Source organism: Rhinatrema bivittatum, chromosome 3, assembly GCF_901001135.1.
Source record: "Rhinatrema bivittatum chromosome 3, aRhiBiv1.1, whole genome shotgun sequence".
Lineage (NCBI taxonomy): Eukaryota > Metazoa > Chordata > Amphibia > Gymnophiona > Rhinatrematidae > Rhinatrema > Rhinatrema bivittatum.
Genome location: NC_042617.1, coordinates 469,554,484 through 469,575,054, shown reverse-complemented (window position 1 = coordinate 469,575,054; position 20,571 = coordinate 469,554,484). Strand labels below are relative to the sequence as shown.

At 39.7% G+C, this 20,571-nt stretch overlaps 1 protein-coding gene across 3 annotated transcripts; it reads left to right on the top strand.

Moving 5' to 3' along the window:
- The first annotated feature begins 10,123 nt into the window (after nucleotides 1-10,123).
- On the top strand, nucleotides 10,124-19,278 carry OSR1 (odd-skipped related transcription factor 1). 3 transcript variants are annotated; one of them, XM_029595963.1, is made up of 4 exons: nucleotides 10,124-10,323; nucleotides 15,024-15,111; nucleotides 16,013-16,706; nucleotides 17,344-19,278. In XM_029595963.1, the coding sequence occupies exons 3-4, from the start codon at nucleotides 16,066-16,068 to the stop codon at nucleotides 17,477-17,479; spliced, it is 777 nt and encodes a 258-aa protein (XP_029451823.1). In that variant the 5' UTR covers nucleotides 10,124-10,323; nucleotides 15,024-15,111; nucleotides 16,013-16,065; the 3' UTR covers nucleotides 17,480-19,278. The 3 variants fall into 3 exon arrangements, with proteins under 3 accessions (XP_029451823.1, XP_029451822.1, XP_029451824.1); XM_029595962.1 differs by having other exon boundaries at nucleotides 16,009-16,706; XM_029595964.1 differs by lacking the exons at nucleotides 10,124-10,323; nucleotides 15,024-15,111 and adding an exon at nucleotides 15,193-15,438 and having other exon boundaries at nucleotides 16,009-16,706.
- Nucleotides 19,279-20,571: the final 1,293 nt, after the last annotated feature.

Sequence of the window (20,571 nt, the reverse complement as noted above, 5' to 3'; positions counted from 1 at the left end):
GTGTGCCAGCATCAAACCAATCCTCAAAAAAGCACAACTCAACAATTACCGACCCATCTCCAACCTTCCCTTCCTCGCCAAGATCCTTGAAAAACTCATCAACCGTCAACTCACAGCATACCTGGAAAACCACAACATCCTATCCCCATCCCAACACAGATTCAGAAAACACTTCAACACCGAAACGCTCCTCCTTTCCCTCCCAGACCACATCCTAAGAGACCTGGACCGTGGCCAATCATACTTCCTCATCCTTCTCAACATCTCTGCCGCCTTTGACACTGTCAACCATGAAACCTTACTAAACAGACTAAGTGACATCGGTCTTTGCAACACCTCACTTAAATGGTTCAAATCATACCTGATAAGCGGTCATACAAAGTCAGACTCAACACCGCCGAATCCAAACAAATCCACCTTATACATGGTGTACCTCAAGGATCATCTCTCTCCTCCACCCTCTTCAACATCTACATCCTCCCCCTCTGCACACTTCTAACCAGACTAAATCTAACCTACTTCCTATATGCAGATGATTTTCAGATTCTCCTCCCCATAAAAGAAACTATCACAAACTGTTGCGTCATCGCTGCTCGACGCCCTCACTCCGCCATTTTTACCTCTGTGGCGACTCCCTCCGGGTCTGATGGACGGCTAGCTGCCGCAGCGTCTTCTTGCCGTCTCCTTCCGGTGTCCCCGGAACAGCACGATGCTGTGGATCCGCCATGTTGCCTGATCACATAGGGCACGCGCGAGTGCTCCCATTATGTACCAGCAAGGGCACGAACCTTGGGGGCGTCCCCCGAGATGACGTCATCCGCTTCCAATATAAAAGGTCTTAGTATTTGCTAACGAATTGAGTTAGCAAGGACTCGCTTCGGCTGTCCAAGCTACTGTGCAAGGATTCGTCCAAGCTACTCTGCCTCCTCGGACTTACCGAGCGGGTACCCCACTCTCTTTTCTTTATTTCATATTGCCGATAGGAACCGGTACTCTCTCCTCGAGGGCCCATGTTCCTGTACACTCTGAAGATTCTCTACTGCCTGGTAGCTATCGCAGATACAGATATTGTGAGTTACTATCACTCTCTCTGAGCTTTTCCTGTAACCAGGTACGTGCTCCTCGAGGGCCTAACCCTTTCCAGCTACTGAGCTTCATTAAGACCCTATGTGAGTTTTGTCATCCAGTCCTGGCTATGTACACCGCATACCCTGTCTACTCACTATCTATAGTTTCTCTACAGCTCAGTAACCCTGGGATCGCTGTTCCAGTACCTGAGGGACTTCAGCCCTGCCGGGAATATCAGCTCACTACTGCCATCTCTGGTGGTTCTACTAACCTGTCTAATAAAAGAACTAGCTGTGTCTGTCTCCATATCCAAGCCTAGCTGGCGGTCCCTCTCATGATATCCTCCTGAGGGTGCAGTCATCTGCCATCAGCCCAAGGATCCACCTATCTACATTCCTCTACAGTTGAGTGTCCTCTCCAAGCACTCCGCTGATAACAGATTGCTACCCATTTCTCATCAGGAGTCTTCAGCTACAGATTCTTATCAGATTGCTACCTCCGCAGTCTATACCTTAACAAATTGTTTACTACTCCCACTACAGGAGCTGAGCATATCAGATGGCTAACTCCTCCTTCCACAGGAGCCAGTTCACAACAGATTACTAACTCCTTCTACAGGAGCAAAGTGTAACAGATTGTTAATGCCTCCACTCCGCAGGAGTAATACCTAACAGATCGCTAGCTCCTCCATTCTTTAGAAGCAGATTCATAACAGATTGCTAACTCCTAGCTATAACACAGAGCTTTCCTAACACAAACACACTAAAAACCTGGGACAACCTCCTCCCACAGATAACACAACTACTATCTCAAATGTCCCTCAACCTCAACCACAGCAAAACTGAAATACTTCACATCAACAACAAGAACATCACAACTCTCAAAGACCACAACCCAGCACCTGCAAAAGACGACAGAATAACTGCATCAGCCAGAGATCTCGGTGTTATCATCGACAATGAACTCAACATGAAAAATCATATAAAATCAATAATAAAGGATGGATTCTACAAACTGCAAATACTCAAAAGAATCAAACCACTCCTCTATGCCCAAGACTACAGAACAGTTCTCCAAGCTCCACTTTTCTCCAAATTTGACTACTGTAATGCCCTACTCCTTGGCCTCCCTTCCAACACCCTCAGGCCACTCCAATTGCTACAAAATGCAGCAGCAAGATCACTCGCTAATACCAAAAAATCTGAACACATCGCACCAATCCTCAAAAACCTACACTGGCTATCCATCATATACAGGATTCAATACAAAGTCCTAACACTCATACACAAAGCACTATACACTGAAATATTTGACTGGCAGAGCCCTGCCCTTCACTTTCAATCCACTCAGAGAACACTCCGATCCACAAACACTGGTCTCATTCCTACATCATCACCAAAAATGGCCCACTTAACCTCAACAAGGGAACGATCCCTAACAGTGGCAGACCCAACACTCTGAAACAGCCTACCACCCCAACTCAGACTCAACCCCACAACCCAATCATTCAAAAAGAACCTCAAAACATGGCTCTTCAAAAAAATCATACCCAACCACCACCCACCACCCACCATCCAAGATTTCTTACTACACTAGATGCTAATATAATACATAACGTCTCCTCACAGACCAATCAGTACCCATGCTACAAAGTTCAATGCAATATTATGTGAAATGCAATGCAAGTTTTTTTCTTATAAAGTCCAATACATAATGCTACAAAGTTTAATGGAAAAATGTTCAATGGAAAATGTTCAATGGAAAATATTAAGCTTAACCTAAAATGTTACAATGTTTCAATGTAAAACAAGAAGTCTACATCAATAGGCTTCTCTGTTACCCTGTAAACCGGTGTGATATGTGCGATGAACATTGGTATAGAAAAACAAACAAACAAATAAAATAAATAAAACAATAAATGCCACTAGTCATTCCTGTTCTGTGTATGCTTCACATGTAACCCTCCAGTCTCTTCCTGAGTCTGGATAAAGATCACCAGAAGGGCACATTCATTTTGCTTAACTCCATAACAGTGGCAAACTGATAAAAAGCTTTCAAAATGCTCAATCCTAAGGAATATATCACCAAGAATGAAGCAAAAATCAAAACAACAGCAAAAGAATCTGAATGTTGTCTGTTTTATCTTCTAACTAAATAACTTTAAAACAAATGATACTGTTCTGTTGGAAATGAAGTTCTTCAGGTGAAAAGAAGTTCTATATCTAGAGATCATGATATGAAATTCAAAGCAGATAGACTCAGAAGTAACATGAAGAAATATTTCTTCACCAAAAGGGTGGTAGATATGTGGAACTGCCTCTCCGTGGAGGATGGTAAAAGGAAAACATGGTAACAGAATTGAAGAAGAGATTGGGATAAGCACAGAGGATCTTGAGGTGCAAAAAAGTGACTGGGAAACTGAAGAAGATAGTGTGGTCTGCAGTATTGCGACTGGCGGGAGATTCAACAGACTGGATGCATCTTATGGTCCTTTTTTGCCAACGTGTTTCTATTAGAGCTTTTAAAAACATTAAGGATCAAGTGGTAAGAAGAGCATGGATGGGATTCAAGCAAGGTACCTGAGATGTCTTGATGGTGGGATGTGCTTTACCTGTTTTCATCATGCAACTGTGATTTTCTTGGTAAGAAGTTGCAGTGATTTCATTGTCACAGAAAGAAGTGACAAATTTCCCTTCCCACATATCTCCCATCCTAGTATTATATTAGCCAGACCCAAAACTGCCCAGCTTTCAAGACATAATAGGTTCAGGCTTACTCATGATATTGTTGCTCAGGCTGAAAATGCTTTGGACTCATTTAGTAAAGGTTTCTCCAGTGCAAATGTTGCACCAAATTTATAAAAAAAAAAAAAAACAAACAAACAAACTCATTATTTGCAAAATGGGGAATTTTTGCATAAAACAAAAATAGGTGCACTGTTTTAATAAATAAGCCTCTGCGATTTCACAGCTTCGACCTACAAGACTAGGCTACCACTGTTATGAGGGCCAAACTCCATTTATGGCCTCTTCACCTCAGTTCTGGCTCGAGCTCTAAGAGGTATTCTGACCCCTCACAATTCTGTAGCCAATAATCTTAGAGCAAGCCCCTCCTCCCCCACCCTGATGTTGAAAAATTCCACTGCAGCTAGGCTTAGAACTGGAAAGAATGCTAATGTGATGACTTCCACCTGTCACTTCCACTTGCAGAACATGATCCAGGATCTCCAGACCTTCTTTCTACCAAATGTCAACATTGGAGGTATCTTAAGCAACAGATTTGGGGACGGGTGAAAATGCTGTCATCTCCAATTGAAATGCATTGGCATCAGGTAATTTTCTGGAGATGGTATAAAAAAATGCTCAGATTTTGTTGCAAAAGAAAATACCAAACCACCCTAATGCCTCACCCATGTCATTTATACTTACTGTATTCATACCCTTCTTCCCCATCTACCCATATTTTATTTATATTTTTAACCACAACTCTTCTTTTACTCTCATTATCTTTAGTCTTTTATATTTTTAATATTTTTATACACTGTTTTTTGTATTATTCCTACTTTCTTGATATTATTTATTCCTTACATTGTTTGTATAGGCGATATATAAGAACTTTTAAATAAATAAATAAACAGCTCTCTCACAAGCAGGTGGCATGGACATGTTTGGCAAGCGGTTTAAAAGGTTAAAAGCCACTAAAAATAGCCTTGTATTGCAGGTTTCAATTCTTTTGAAAACGTTCTTGAAAATTCAGCTGAACATCTGTTTGATTCGTTCTGTGGAGAGCCACTTTAATTCCACGGGATAGGTAGCTGCTCTAAAACAATGCAAATAAACTGGTCTGGGCAGTGATTCGCAAGAATAATTCTGTTGTGTGGGCATGGCCTCATTGTCCTATGCAGAAAGTACGAAGGTGTAATCTAATGGTAAGGTATCCATACTTGACATTTCATTGACTTTTCTTAATGCGGTGGGGGTCATACCTTTTAGGGTCCTGTTTTCGAGATTTCCCGCAGATGCAGAACGGTGGAAAATAATCTTTTGGGAACAAAATCCTTAGTATAAAGCAGAAATACCCTTATCAGTGCAACGTGGAAAACAAGCTAAGTAAAGGGCAGGTCTCTGCTTCATTTCATCATGTTTTTATTCTTCTGTTACCTACCAGGATTACTTCGGTATTCATATAAAACCCTCTCTGTCTCTATCTCCTTCTCTCTCTCTCTCTCTCTCTCTCTCTCTCTCTGACACACACACACACACACACACACACACTCGCACACTCGCTCGCTCTATCTGTCACTCTCTGTCATTCTTTCTGTCTTTCACAAAACTCCTGAGACGAGTTTGAGATCTCAGGCACAGTCGTCGTGAAGAGGAATTTGTCCTGAAGTCAGTGCTAGTGGTCTTCCACAGCCCCTGACCATGAGAGCCTGAAACGTACAGTAAAACTGTGAACGTGAATGACTGAGCAGACTCAAAAGGCGCAAGCCACTTCCTGGAGCACAGAGGCACTTTAAACAATAAATCCCTAGCGATCTTAGCCTTGGAAGCCCTAGTGATATATGGTAAGTTACCGATGGAGGGAGAGAAAAGTAAGGGAGGAATCGAGAATGAGCAATATCCAAGGCAATACAGAATATAACTTTTTTTTTGAAAAGGGAACTAGAAAAGCTAAATAATTTGTGAAACCAGTTAGCGGAGAGCTTGCCAGTGCTGAGTGTTACTGCCTGTCACCAGCAGGTGGCGCGTTCTCTTCAGGATTGCGTTTCGCGTCCCTGTTCCTTTCATAGGGCTCGAGCTGCGTGCGAATCTGGTCATAGCGAAAAGGAGGCGCGATTACTACTTCTTGTTTAAAGAATGACCTTCGCTGAGAAATAATCGAATGCTTTACACAACGGACCAATATTCAGCAAAAGGTGAACCAAAACAACGTTTGAATTCTTGCAAGAAGATAAATTGCATAGAATTTTGTTTTCTTTTATGATACTAGTATATATCAAAGTAGTCTCTATACCTATCTGCCTAGTTATCCATCCGGCCATCTCTACTGTAATAGAAAAATGCGGGTGGCAACACTACTCCTAATTTAATTTTTTTATTTCGTTAGATTTGTCTTATTTATATGCATCTATTATCTCATAAATGTGTATCTTAACCTCAGTATTCTAAAAACCAGTGAATTTTAAGTTAATAAGAAATTGGTAACGATATGTATATAAATTATTCAATGCATTTACATTTTAATAGAGCCATTTATTTCAGACCAAGTGCAACATGTTTTTCCTTTTCGTTTGCAGAGTAAACTGCAAACCTTCAAAGTCCTGATCAAACTGGGATTCCCCTGTCTCCGGACTTGTATTCCTTTGATCTCCTTGTCTGAATAATAAACCTCAAACTGGCTTCATACCGGCAAAATCCAAAAGAGGACTGAAAGCCAAAAAAATGCCCTTGTGCTGAATCTATTCCTTGTTTTATTTGGTTCGACAAATTGATTTGTGGTTTTAAAGGTTTGTAGCTTGCACGTGTGCCTTTCTTTGTCGGCCTGTTCCCAAATGTAAAGTGGCACGTGTGTTTTTATTCAACCCTCTGTAGAGGGTCAAGGATTTTGGACCATTAATACAGCTGCCACTTCTTGTCGGCAAATCCACCCCATCACTCAATGTGGAAAATCCAGGTTCATCCAGTAGAACCTTATTTCCCCGTATTAAAATGCAACCCAATACGGTTTCGTAGTAATGGCTTCCATGAATCCAATAGGCGAGGAGTGCAAGCTATCCGACAGCCAACGCGCTTTACCTGTCGCTTCTTTGCGGGAGACAAAGGAAACTCTGAACTGGAAATTTATTGCTCTGGAAGTAAAACGGATTATTTCATGGATTATGGTCTGCAAGCATTTAGCTGCTTCTATTAAAAGTAGAAAAAAAAAAACCAAAAACCCTAACGTGTTTCTTTTAAAAATATATATTTTCGGAGTGTATTTTTTTTAACGACTTCTTTTTAGAAAGTCTAAAGTCTATTGTATAATAATGGTTAACTGGCAATAAACTGGCATTTTTGAAATATTGAGTCAGAAACTAATACCACATTCATTTAAAAGTCTCATTTCATATCAGATCAACCGATAAGATTACAATAATGATTTCCTTCGCAAGATGCAACACTAGTCCTTGCTAGATTCAGAGAAACATGTTAGTTCTTCTCTTATTTTATTTGGCGTTTATCGATTTCATTGCTCCTGAGTAGATGGTCCGCTGCCTTCCAAACGGGAGATGCTTAGGGACTGAAAACGCTCCGATTATTGGACGTTTGTAAAGTTCTCCAAGCGATGATGAATTCGCTGGCATCTGATTTCAGATGGCTAGAGCTGGCTTGTCACGTCTAGCAGCGCTAATCTGTAGCAGAAGAGATTAGATAGCCAAATGCTGAAATGTGAAGGGGGGGGGGGAATAAAACACCAACCTGGCCCCTTACACCCACCCCTGGTGAATTTGTAGATTCGGGTTTGATTAGTTATATTATAGGTGGTGTTGCGTTACATAGTGCTGCTAAGTGACATAATGTAAATTGCAATAAGATAAGAGTTGGAATCTCTTCCATAGAAATCTGCTGCATTCTGGCTCAGGTTCCCTCCATAACTAGCAAAAGTAGTTTGCTGGACAGCTGCAAAGTGAATGTTAAAATAACTAAAAAGAAAAAAGAAAACCTAAAGGACAGAAAAAAAAAATCAGTATAAAATTAAGTTAAAACATTTCTATATTCCTTCTGTATAACAAAGAAGAGAATAATATTCTATGAGTAAGTCGTTCAATTACTATTTATGTATCAAGTGCAGATGTGCTACTGTAGAATGGAATTCCTACTTGCCAGTTCTGGCCATGAGCTGTTTGAAAACGTCTTTTTTTTTTCTTTTCGGCTGGGGGAGGTAATTATCCACTGCTGTTTTTATTATTATCATTATTATTATTATTATTACTATTATTCCCAGCTTTTGTTCTGATGTGTAACAAAAAAAAGAAAAAAGAAAAAAGAAAGGAAGAAATGTCAGCTTGTTTGAATCAGAAGTTCCCATGAGTTGCTATCCCTGGCTGCCAGCTACCTGCAGCTCGTTCTGCTCTCCTCGGAGAAAGATGCTTCCTGAGTGAAAGGTGGCCCACCAGGCAATGACACCCCCCACCATCACCACCCCAATCCTTCATGATTCCCTCACTTCCCCGCCAGCATGGATTTTGAAGAAAAAAAAATAAAAAACCTCACCCAACCTTGGAACGCCTCCGATTTTCAGATGATGGCTTTAACCAGAGCCAAATTTAGTCAAGAAAGTAAATATCAGTAGATAGCAATCGATGTTCCGTTTGTTGCTTTACCTGACTTGCGTCTCCTCTGGTCCATCTCTTTTGTGGCGGAGAGGGGATCTTGATGTGCAGGCTCTTGGAGACTCTGCACCTCCACGGTCTCGTCCCGGGCAGGATGGGAAGCCTAAGGGAGGGCAGAGCTCCAGGGAAAGGTGCGGGAGCTCTGCTGGTCTGCGACGTGCATCCTCCGAGCCAAGGGGGTCAAGAATGGTGACTTTCTCACACTCTCCTTCTAAAGGACTTTCCAAGCACATCTGGACAGTCTGACTATTCCCCCGCCCCCAGGCTTTCGGAATGAATGTACTGAATCTTTAAAATAAAGTTGCCCATTTGACATTGATGATCACATATTTTTGGACAGCTTCTATACTCCAAATGTTGTCAATATGCAGACACTTGACTTTCCAAAAGCTATCCTCTAAATAATTTTTAGTTTGCAGATAAAAGGGTGGGGGGGGGGGTGTTATGCTGTTGCAGCAGATCTTACAGCAAAGGAAAGCTATACCTTAGTCACCTCATGGATATAACAGAGAAGGTGATCGCTGCATTTTTACTATTGTCCTATATTATCAGGAGCATTGTTTAACAGTGGTAAAGACACTAGGAATTAATTGGGCGGGGGGCTGGGTGTTTCTTTACCTAAGGGAACGAGTGCGCTCATCAGTCCAGAATAGGAGAGAACCAAAGAGGAAGACCATGAAAAGTGACCTGGATGAGGAAGGAGCTGTATCCTACAAGCGGGGAAGCTTCTGGGGTTGCGAGCTGGGATAGAGCCTTGCAGCGTGGACAGGAATAACCGGGCAGAATGGATGAGGCCAGCTGCTGCCGTATGCAATGGGTGCTATGTGGTTGTCTTCGACTTATGGGATCATATTTTGCGGCATTAAAATTCCGGTGGTGCTTCGACACAACAATGAACGCAATGTGCGCAGTGTTATAATTAAGAGGGCACAGTGTGCCCTGACTTTCTCCCAGTTGGGCTTTGCTTTTGTCTCGGAGGTTCACCTTTCCTTGGGCTTCTTCTTCTCACCTCCACAGTGACTTCAAGCAGCTTAGCTGGACGGCTATAACAATAAGCAGAGCAGATCCAGCCCTGGGATTCCTGACTGTGCACGCTTTGATTGTGACATTGCTGAGAGTGAACCTGCAACTGTATGATGTGAGCTAAAAGAAAAGAAAAACAAAATCTATATTCATTAGTCGTGCTGAACAAATAGTTGAAGAATGGAAAAGTGCCAGCATGTTTTGTTTTTCTCAATAAACTGCAGGATGCTATTCATGTTTTAAAAATTATGTTGTTAATTTTGAAGAACGATTTAATAACGAGGTATAAAAAGTTATTATTATAATTCAGAGTAAACCGAATAGTGAATTCATGGCAATTTTGACATTGTCTATGAATATCGTGTTGTTAAATCGATCCATCCTCCCTCTCCCTCCCCAACTAAACCCCCCTCCCCCCCCCCCCCACACACACACAATCCCTCTGCTTTTCTTTCTTTGGACGATCGCGATGAAATCCTTGCATAGCTGCATGATCCCTGCTAATAAAAAGTTGCACTCGGTCTTTCCTCCCTGAGCCCGGTTGCTGCAAGCAAGAGAGGGAGGGGAGGGGGCGGGGCGGACCCGAGGGGCTGGCGCGCATGCGCGCTGGCCGGGCTTCTTGAAATAAGGAGGCGGGCTGGGGGAAAGAGTTCAGTGCAATCTCAGATCTTCTCCTTGGCAGAGCCCGAGCGAGCGGGGACCGGAGCGGCAAGAGGAGCAAGCCAGATCCCCACCCGGCCCTGCGCTGCAGCGGGGAGCTCGGAGCATGCCCGCTCCCGCTCAGCCCCTGGCACTCCCTGCACCGGAGCTCAGCTTCTGCCTCCCACCCGAGCCGGGGAGCCGGGCACCGGTAGTAGGTAAATAGCAGCAGGGGCTCCTTCTCTCTCTTTGCCCGTTCCCCCCCCCCCCCCCCGCCCTCTCAGATGGGTCTCAGACCAGAAGCTTCTCGCCCTGCGGAGCTGGTTGGTGAAAGGGGGAGTGGAGGATGGGGGCTGTAGCTGAAGGATCCACAAGGATTGGCACAGAGGCGTTTAGTTTTGGTGCGATAGTGGGCAGAGGGTTTCATTGATTGAAGGGTTTGCATTCCCCCCTCCTTCTGTTACCCTTATTTCTTTTCCTTATATTTAAAAATATCTCTCTCTATATATATATATATCCACCTTGTTCAAAACAATGCATTGGTACTCCATGAAGTTACTTTGCAAGTATTCAATGCCAACAGTTATGCGCACGCCGGGTTGCTGCGCGCAGGCGATCAGGTCTGACTAAGCTGTCAATTTATGCAGATGTCAGGGTGCATAACAGCTCGGTACGTAGCCAGCCTTTAACAGGTAGGTAGCACCGGTTCATCTGAAGTTTTTTATTTAAAATCAGATGAAAGGGTCCGATTCTAAAACGTCCTTAGATTGCGCAGATCAGGCTCTGGTGAGGATCACTTCCTTTTTTTGTGACTTGCCCAGAATCGTTTTAGTATCCCAGACCTCCAGTCCAGATTTTAATATGAATATTAAGTTTGGTTATAGCTTGCTGTTTGCTTTCCTCATGAGCTGATGTAATCAGAGACATTTAGCTTACCATAAATACCAGTGGGGTGGAAGTTATTTAAGCACACATGTTTTTAATGTGCATTTGAAGAACAATTTCAGAAGGGACCATTAAAATGTTTTTTTTTTTTAAGTCAAGGAATGTTGCAGTAGTAGTTTTTCCAGTTAGAAGAAAGCACATAAAAAAATAAATAAATTGAGCTTGGGGATTTACTCTGAGTTTATCGGATTTTAAATACATGTATTTATTTATTTTTCGTTTTTATATACCGGCATTCATGATACAATCACATCATGCCAGTTTACAATTAACAGGGGGTGTAAGAAGAATATGAACTGTAACAAGTGACAAATACATGAAGAAAACCAAGACATCAAACAGGTGCCTGGGCCCTTAAAAATGCAAGCAATGACAAAAGAAAGCATCCTGAAATAATCATGATTTTCCAGCATAATAACCAATCTGATATGCGCAAGAAATCAGGATGAACATGATTAAAAAGAAATTTCTTGTCCATGACCCGTTTCAGTCAAGTTGTGTTGAATTGCCTCGTTTTATTTTTATAATTTTGTTATTTATTTATTTATTTGCGTTTTTGAGGGCCTCCTGTCCCTATCAGTTACTCATGGTTTAGTGGCCTACGAATGAAATAAAAGGTTCATTCCTCTCTTCCCCCACCCCCCCTTAACCATTCATTGCCTCCCAAAGCTTGAGTGCAGAGACAGATTTATTCCTAATGGCCTCCCCTATTAATGACGTCCATCGAAAAGAAAGAATGATAAAAGACATAGGGGAATAATCTTTTATAGCTGCTGGCAGTATTTATTCTCCCCCATATCTGAGCACAGCATACTCCAAAAGAATACATCTTTAAAAAAAAATGCACACTTGTAATACCTATTCACAACATGATTTACGCTCTTTAATAACAAGGGAAAAGACAGACCAATGTAAACCGCCTATTCTAATTAAATTGGGTTCTTTCGCGTGTGGGAAATAATATCTTTTAAAAGATCAACAAATTTGTAAAAAAAAAAAAAATAATAATAAGTCGGTTCTAATCCACTACATTTAACTGTATACGTTTCTTTTCTTTTCTTTTTTTTTTACGATCTACTAGGATAATCAATGATTCCACTTTCGACACTAAACCACAGTAATTTGTAATGGACTTTTTCTTTTTAAGTTCTCTATTTATTAACATTCCTGGCGGTGGTCTTCCAGCTTGTCAGCACTTGATTCCCTGATAACATGTGAATGATGATTTTATAGGCGTTTGGAAGAGATATCTGAGGCACAGGCTGACTGAGTTCTTGAAATTTTTCATTAGTGTGAATTAACTCTTGCCCGCTCACTTAGACTTGAATGGCCTTCTTACATGCCCTGGTAGTTTGTCTTCTTAGCAAACTGTAGCATGGCTCATAAATTGTTGGGCAAATATTCATTAGAATATAGAATTTCTTATCTACAATGAATTAATATCCTCTCAAATATTTTCCCCCTTTCTATTTCACTACAAAAGCTTAACTATAGCCAAGACGTAATTAATATATGACCTGTGAATGTACAATTCATGTCTGGTGAAGCTGCGATAAAATATTGAAAAAGTGTGTTTTGATATATCCTGTTTTGCAAGAGCATCTTAGCGGTGTGAATTTTCCAGATTTACCTTACCATATACCAGTCATGTTTGTTTAGAGGGTTGTCAAAATAAATTATGTTCTTATTCCACATGGTTCAAATTACAGAAATAAATAATTTCTGGGCCCGGTGTTCAGCCGAACAGGCAATACTTTTTAGAAATGGATAATGCGAAATGAAGGGAAAAAAAAAAGAAATTGGGACAAAACAACAAAAGAGAAACTTACTTTTCAGCAGATACAAATTCCTGTTCATACTCTGCCAGCAAACAGCATAAAAAAAAAGTTTGCCAAGCAGTGCATATTCTCTAAGAATCTGTGTTAAGTAAAATTCTTAAGGCTGTTATCTAGGAGATAGTTGTACACAATAGGAAAAGACAATTTATACTACCTAGTCTGCTGAGCAGTACAAAGGATAGGAAAGCTGGGGACAGATGCAGTCTTTCAACTTTATGATCCTATTTTGCAGGGTAAATTTATCTTGGCAGAGTAGGTTTTGTTTCAGTCTTATGTCAGTACACTAGCGGCCTGTTCTAAATTACTCAGCAACTAGCTCTTGTGTTTAAAAATGGTACTATTTTATTGCCTTGGGGTGCAGATAACTCACCCAGACTCTTTTTTTTTTCAAACGTTGGATAAGGATCTGTTTACATAATCCAGAATTAAAGGTAGAGGTGAAGAAATTGGTGAGCTGAGCGGGGGTTTGCGGACGTGGACAATCATCAGGAAGCAAAATAGAAACTAGTGTCCAAATCTGTCGTTCTGAATTTTTAAAATATTTTTCCTCTCTAGCTTTTCTGTTATCTGTACCTATTTTATACGGTTAAATTGGCTTTGCATCTCTTCATAGATGCCAAGAAACGTGTGTGTTCCTGCACATTTTTTTTTTCCCATGACCGCTCCGAGCAAACAAAATTAGTACAAGAAGATGTTGTTTTGAATAAATTGTACTATCTTTCAATAAAAGGATTATCTTTCATTTCTTGCTTAGGAAAATTGCTCCAGAAAGCGTATTTCTTTTAGTTCTCATAGGAAAAGTAAGGGGCTCCTTAAAGTGCACCTTCTATTTTGCTTTTCTTCTTATAGAGGACTGCAGCATTTCCTAAGCACCTGCAAGGGAATGCTGCTTTTTCCCATATTCAGTGCAGGAAGCAAGTTTATACACTGCTTTTTGGACAGAAAACTAATCTTGCAAATAGGCCAAACAGCTGATGAATTTGACAGTTTCTTTCTAGATGTAATGTTCAAAGGCATTTTCCATGTATGAAAAATACTTACGAGCCGAGAACATTTGTATGTATTATCACAACCCGTAAAAAGAAAGCCCACCTCTAAAATGTGACTTTACCGACCTGTTTGGTCCTGCTTTTCAAATGCTTTAAGTTCGAATGCAATGGATAACATTTTTTTTTTTTATCAGGCGCAATTCATAATATATCCAGTTAGCAGACATTCTTGGCAAAATGTCACTGTTTTCTTCTGGGTCATTGCTGTGGAATGCCACAAGATTTTGGCTTTTTTTTTTTTTCCGGTGGCTGATTTATGTAAATTGGCGTGAAAGATGGATTTCTTTTCTGGGGGATGGCCGCAGCATTGGTCCTCTGACCACAGGCTTCTGAACTTTTGTCAAGGGAACACCTATATTGCTTTTTTTCCTTTTTTTTTTTTTTTTTTTAATATCCCTGTCCATGTTTGAAGCATTTCCACCTGTTTGCAAACATTCTTAAAATAATAATAATAATAATAATAATAAACAAACAAAAAAATGAGAGCGGCAGCCTCTACGGATCCCCTCACTTTCTCATTCTACAATCTCGTGTAACTTCAGACATTTTATATTCTGAGGTTTGGTACTGTGCAGTTAATATAATTTTGAAACGCGGAGAAGTGATTAGACCTATCCGTGCATTCTCCCTTGGCATGCCTCTTTCTTAACGAAATGGCTCGGAGAAGTCCAGTACTTCAGTACCTTAAGCAAAAGTCCAAAGGGAGTGCAGAAAAGTCTCTTAATCTTAATGAACAGCTGATAAATCATAAATCAACAAATAGATCATTTCCACAGAACATAGAGGCTGTCCTAATAAATTACGAATTTTTGAGTGAACTCTAGCCAATAACTGTTTAATTAAAACATATGGAAAATCAATACAAGCACTGACTTAGAGTTAATTATGCACATGAACCCAGAGATATTATAGTGCTCAGCATATTTACATCTCATTTTGCAAGGCACGTCTAGTGTGACTGGGACCCAACAGTGTAACACTATCTTGCACCGAGCTATCTGGATCTGAAACCTACAGCTCAACGTATATATTTAGTTTGGATTTCGTTCTCTTAAATAGTGCATTAACTTTTTATTTTTCTCCTAGGTGGTACCCAACAGTGACGAGGATTGGAGAACAGACTCCCTCTTTGTTTTTTCCCCCTGACGTACTGCAGCTTTGTCATTTGCTTTAGGTAAGACTGGTTCCTATTTAAATAGGACAGAAGAGGAGCATGCGCAATTAGAACTATAGGTGGTTATTTAATTTTGTAATAACAATAAATGATTAGAACAATTGCACTTTAGAGCCTGCCTCCCTGACCTTTTCTTTCGTAAAGATATTTTGTTGTATAGTGGAAGAGAGACGAAAATATAACCTGAGAAGAAATAGCAGTTTTGAAGGGATGAAGTTCCATGTATGCGATTTTTACATAAGCCGTGAGAAATATGCAGTGCTTTTGTGAAATGAAGGAAATTAAATGCTAAGTTGAAATGTAGCACATCCAGTTAATTTTAGCATGGTAAGACCCCTTTTAATGAGAAGAAATATATATATTATCCAATTGTATATTGTCTGTTTCTATCAACAAGAACTATTATGACCTTATATGATAGGACATGGACACTATGTCATTGAATGAGTATGGCAAAGATGATTTCGGAAGTAATGTGAAGTTTGAACAGCAACCTAAGTTGACAGTTGAAATGGAAGAGCTTTGTATTTAATGTAGGCCAAAATGTGAAATACCAGTGTGGTAGTGCTATCCAATTTTTAACTTTCCTTAAGAATTCACTCGGTAATTATATTAAACATCACCTTTAGAAAGTTCTGTCCGATAAACTTTTCAGAAAATATCCTAGGAAATTAAAACTAAAGTAAAAAAAAAAAAAAAAAAACCCAACAACTGGGGTCATTCGAAATTGTGCTGATTTTTTGTGATGTTTTGTACAACAGATGTAGAAGGTAGACTTTTATTCATGGAGGGTACAAATAAAAGTTGTTTTTTTTTCACTGCTTATGTAGCCAAAAAAAAAAAAAAAAAGACTTTGTACCACTAACATAATTATAATAACAGTTTTATTTTGTTTAGACAGGTTTTGGCTGGTGACTGAAGGGTCCTATCAAATTGGCTCTACAACGGACCATCATGGGCAGCAAAACTCTTCCGGCTCCGGTGCCAATTCACCCTTCCTTACAGCTCACTAACTATTCCTTCCTGCAAGCTTTCAATGGGCTCCCGGTGCCAACAGACCATTTGCCCAACCTGTATGGGTTCAGTGCCCTACATGCTGTTCATCTTCACCAATGGACCTTGGGTTATCCCGCTATGCATTTACCTCGTTCTTCCTTCTCCAAAGTTCCTGGGGTTTCAAGTTTGATGGATGCCAGGTTCCAGCTACCAGCCTTCCCCTTATTTCCCCACGCTATCCATCCTAAAGAAGAATCCACAGGCCTGCCACTTAAGATCAAGCCCCGTTTTGATTTTGCCAATCTTGCTGTGGCAGCCACCCAAGAAGATCATTCGAAAATGGGCCAGGCCGATAGCCAAGGATCTCCTGTTTTGAGTTCTCTTCTTGACGTTACCAAACTTTCACCAGAGAAGAAACCAACCAGGGGCAGATTGCCATCTAAAACCAAGAAAGAATTCGTGTGCAAATTCTGTGGCAGGCACTTCACCAAGTCCTATAATCTTTTGATCCACGAAAGAACCCACACTGATGAAAGACCATATACCTGTGACATATGCCATAAAGCTTTCAGAAGACAAGATCATCTTAGAGATCACAGGTAATCAGTTCAATAAGACCTAGAAAAACAGGAATAACATTATGGTAATGGTCATATATAGTTTTATCATATATTATCAGTACTAGGTCTATATATAGTACAGTTGTTCCAGTGCCCGAATATTTCACCGATACTAAATGTTGGCTATTGACATTTCCTTGGGTTGCTTGTAAAAAATAAAAATATTCCACAGTTATGGGCTGGGTATTTGGTATCCCATTCATATCTCTCATATTTGTTGTTGTGCTCATATCGTGTAGAAGTGAAATGCTATGTGCTATATTTCATGAGCTTAAGCTTTAAAGATACTCTTCATGTAACAACAAAAAAAATCAATGAAGTAGCATTCCATATTTGATTCATTAATAAATCGTCATAGTAACAGAGCTGTATTTTTTAAATACACATTTTTAATGCAATTATACCAGAGATATTTAATTACACTATATTATATTGATAAACTGCATGCCCATTTATGATTCCTTTCAATACAGTGTAAAAAGTTAAGCTTTTTTTTTTTTTTTAAGAATTACATATAATTTTATTTCTAAAAGAACTTAACATTATATTACACTGTTTGTGGGTAAATCTTTCGAATAGAAAGTTTCTTATAATATTTTTCTTTATTTTCCCCTAGATATATCCATTCAAAAGAAAAACCTTTCAAGTGTCAGGAATGTGGGAAAGGATTTTGCCAATCCAGAACACTGGCTGTCCACAAGACTCTGCATACACAAGTTAAGGAGCTTAAACCTGCAAAAATAAAATGCTGAGTTAACCAGTTTATTCTGCAAGACTAATTTTTTTTTTTTAAAGAACTATTGCATTGCTGTAATATGCCAAACTTGGAACTCAATTCGACGAATAAAGCACTGAACTTTTAAGACAAAATGCCCTTCTAAACTCCAACGAGAAACATCGATTTGTTTAGTAGAGAGCATATTCTGATGAGCTGGAGAGGATTCGCGTGGCTTCAGTAAACTTTGTACCAAAAGGTGGAGCTCGAGAGTCGGAGAGTAATCTCCATCAAACCGTAGCTTCTAAAAACTAAACTTTTTTTTCACTTTTTTTTTTACGTTTTACACCTCTGAGATGCGGGGAAAAAATTCTGAGAATAAAATGTATATATTAAATATAAAAGCTGATCCTTTGTGAAAAGGCTGACAGCTTGAAAAAAAAAAAAAAAGGGGTGGGTGGGGGATTTAAAGAACTTTCCTTTCCCCGAAGTTACCAGTCGCTGAGACTCTAGTGTGGACCTGGAAGGACAAAGCACCTGAACTCTGGCCAGAACAGCACCTAACTTTCTGTACGCGTTTCGCTTTTGATCTGGTGCCTTGGTAAATCGGGCGCGGTGTTTTTGCTTTTTTTTTTTTTTTGCCGGGGGGGGGGGGGGGGGAGACAACTTAAAAGTCCAAAGAAATAAAGAACCTTTTGAAAGCTATCCGGATTAACTTTATGTATAACTTGTTCTTTAAGGCACCTCGTTCTCATGGGGAGTTTTTACGGTTGGACAATCATGACTTTTTTTTCAACCTGAAAATATATATTTTTTTTACCGATGGGGAAAAAAAAAAGACATCCCAATATGTTTTGTAAAAAAAAAAAAAAAAAAAAGAAAAGTATGGTTATTTGGCACTTTATGCTGATTACTGATAATTAACATTTATCACTGGATTTCTAAAAGTATTAAAATAAATTGTTATTTTACAGGCAAACTTGGCAAGCTGAAGCCTTTCCCTCATAAAAAGTTAAAATTAGTTTCAGGTTTTTTTTCTTTGTGTTATGTGTAATTACTTCTGCATCTAATTTGCACTTCTATCTCCCACAGTTTATGTGGTAAAATATTAAAGTAAAGGTGGAGAGGGAATTAAAGGCACCGCAAAAATAATTATTATTTGCTGTTAGGTTGTTGCTTTGTTTTAACTAACATGAATTTGTGAATATGGCTTGGAAAAGGCCAATAAAAGCACATATTCTGTCTACGGGGTAAAATTCAGTGTCTGGCAACCCGAATTTAGGTGATATTAAGTGTCAAGAGTAAGAAAACAAATCAAATGAGTAATAGCAAACGGTTAAGTCTTCTCGCGGCCTGAGGGAATGTGGCTGCAGGTACTCCGATTTCCTCTCCGTCTGCGCTGCTCTTAGCATTTTATCTTTAACAATTGCATTTCAGTTGAGTTAACGTCGATTAGTCAGCCTTTGATTTCAGTCAGCTGTCTTAAATCAGAAATGTTTATTCCGTGGAAGAAAAGCTTTGAAATGAAACGTAAAAGCAAAGGTTCTCTGCACAGATCGCTAGCTGAGTCTTTTGAAGTGGGCATTACATGTTCTGGATTTGCCTATCGTGCATTGCCTGATCCTGAGCAAATCAGCTCTGAAGGAGGAAGGCGTTTGCTAATGTTGTAGACTTCTTGGAAGGAAATCTGAAATGTCTTCTAAATTAGATTCCAGCCAATAAGCAGAAAGTTAAGGGTTTATCCTATGGCACAAGCAAAGATGTTATTTAGACAAAAAATGCAGGAAATTAAAAAAAAAAAAAAAAAGACCTTAAGGCCTAACCCAGACAAAAGAGGAAGCACTAGACACTATTCCCTTGACTTAATCAGTTGACAAGTATCTCTTCCAAGCACTAGCCAGACAATAGTCAAACATAATGTTTCCTCTATCCAAGGGGCTCCTGCCCACCGCCATTTTATAACGACTCCTTTCTTATTACCTAAGTCTTGTGCCCTGAAGTAATTCTTGCACAGAGGTTAATAGAGCTAAATATATATATAACCAATCATCTCTATGACAAATTTGTTTGCTCCCTTCCAACCTACCCGCAAAGAAAAAGAACCATTGGCTTTGTATCAAGTTGAGTGTTATTGACAACAATTCTTTTCCAGGATCTATTGGAAGGCAGTGCACTCAAGCAAATACCTCGAGAGATGGAAATAAGTAACTATTCCCACCCCCCAACCCGCTTTGTAAAAACTAAGAGATTTAAATGAACAGGATCATTATATGTTTGCTATTTTTTTTTATTTTTTTTTTACAATTTAGAAATTTGGAACCAACTAAATATTTTTTTCCATTTCATTTACCTCCCCTATATTTGTTTACATAAGACATTGGCAACTGTATCTAGCAGAATATTACCTTGGCAAGGAAAATTGTTTCTCTTGATCATGAGAGATAACACTGTTTCATTTTCGGAGAAGGATGGGGGGAAGTATGGGAAAGTTAGAAACGTGCCAATTTACATCCTACCAGACATTTCGTTACTCTTTTCCTCCAGGAGAACCAAACACATACATTATTATCTAAATATCTTTCTGTTTAACTTACATTTTGAGACTACTAGCACAGTGCCGCAGAACACTGCTCCCCCTCCACCAACGAAAGAAAGACAAAAGGCGATAAACGATTAATGTGGATGCCCCAATAGTTTGATCCCCATGTGAAAATCCCACCGCAGAAGAAAGAGAAGCCACAATCACGTCATAAGCAGGTCCGGGCGGTTTGCTTCATTGTCTGAGGCTGGAGTTTGCTCGAACCGAATTAACTGTTTAGTTTCTATTTCGAAAAACGATTTAACGACCTTTGAAAATGATATTTATATCACTACCACACATATGGGCTACCATGTGTGTGTTTGTGTGTGTGGTAGCCCAGATTTAAAATGTGAGATGCATGGCCTTCTAAATGCATGCCTCCTAACCCATTCCATTTTATGTCTTTTATTAAATACTTTGGTTTTAGTTAATTCATTTTAACATCCCTGGCTTCCGGTGTAGCTACGAGGACAGCATCATTTTTTTTTTACATCTTTCAAATAAACATAAAGCGCTTGAGTGCATGGAACAGAGGATCAGTTTTCAAA

Excerpts from the sequence above, each read along its gene's own strand:
- OSR1 (XM_029595963.1), top strand. The coding sequence starts at position 16,066 with ATGGGCAGCAAAACTCTTCCGGCTCCGGTGCCAATTCACCCTTCCTTA. Across the intron at positions 16,707-17,343 it reads GATCATCTTAGAGATCACAG|ATATATCCATTCAAAAGAAA; the intron begins GTAATCAGTTCA and ends ATTTTCCCCTAG.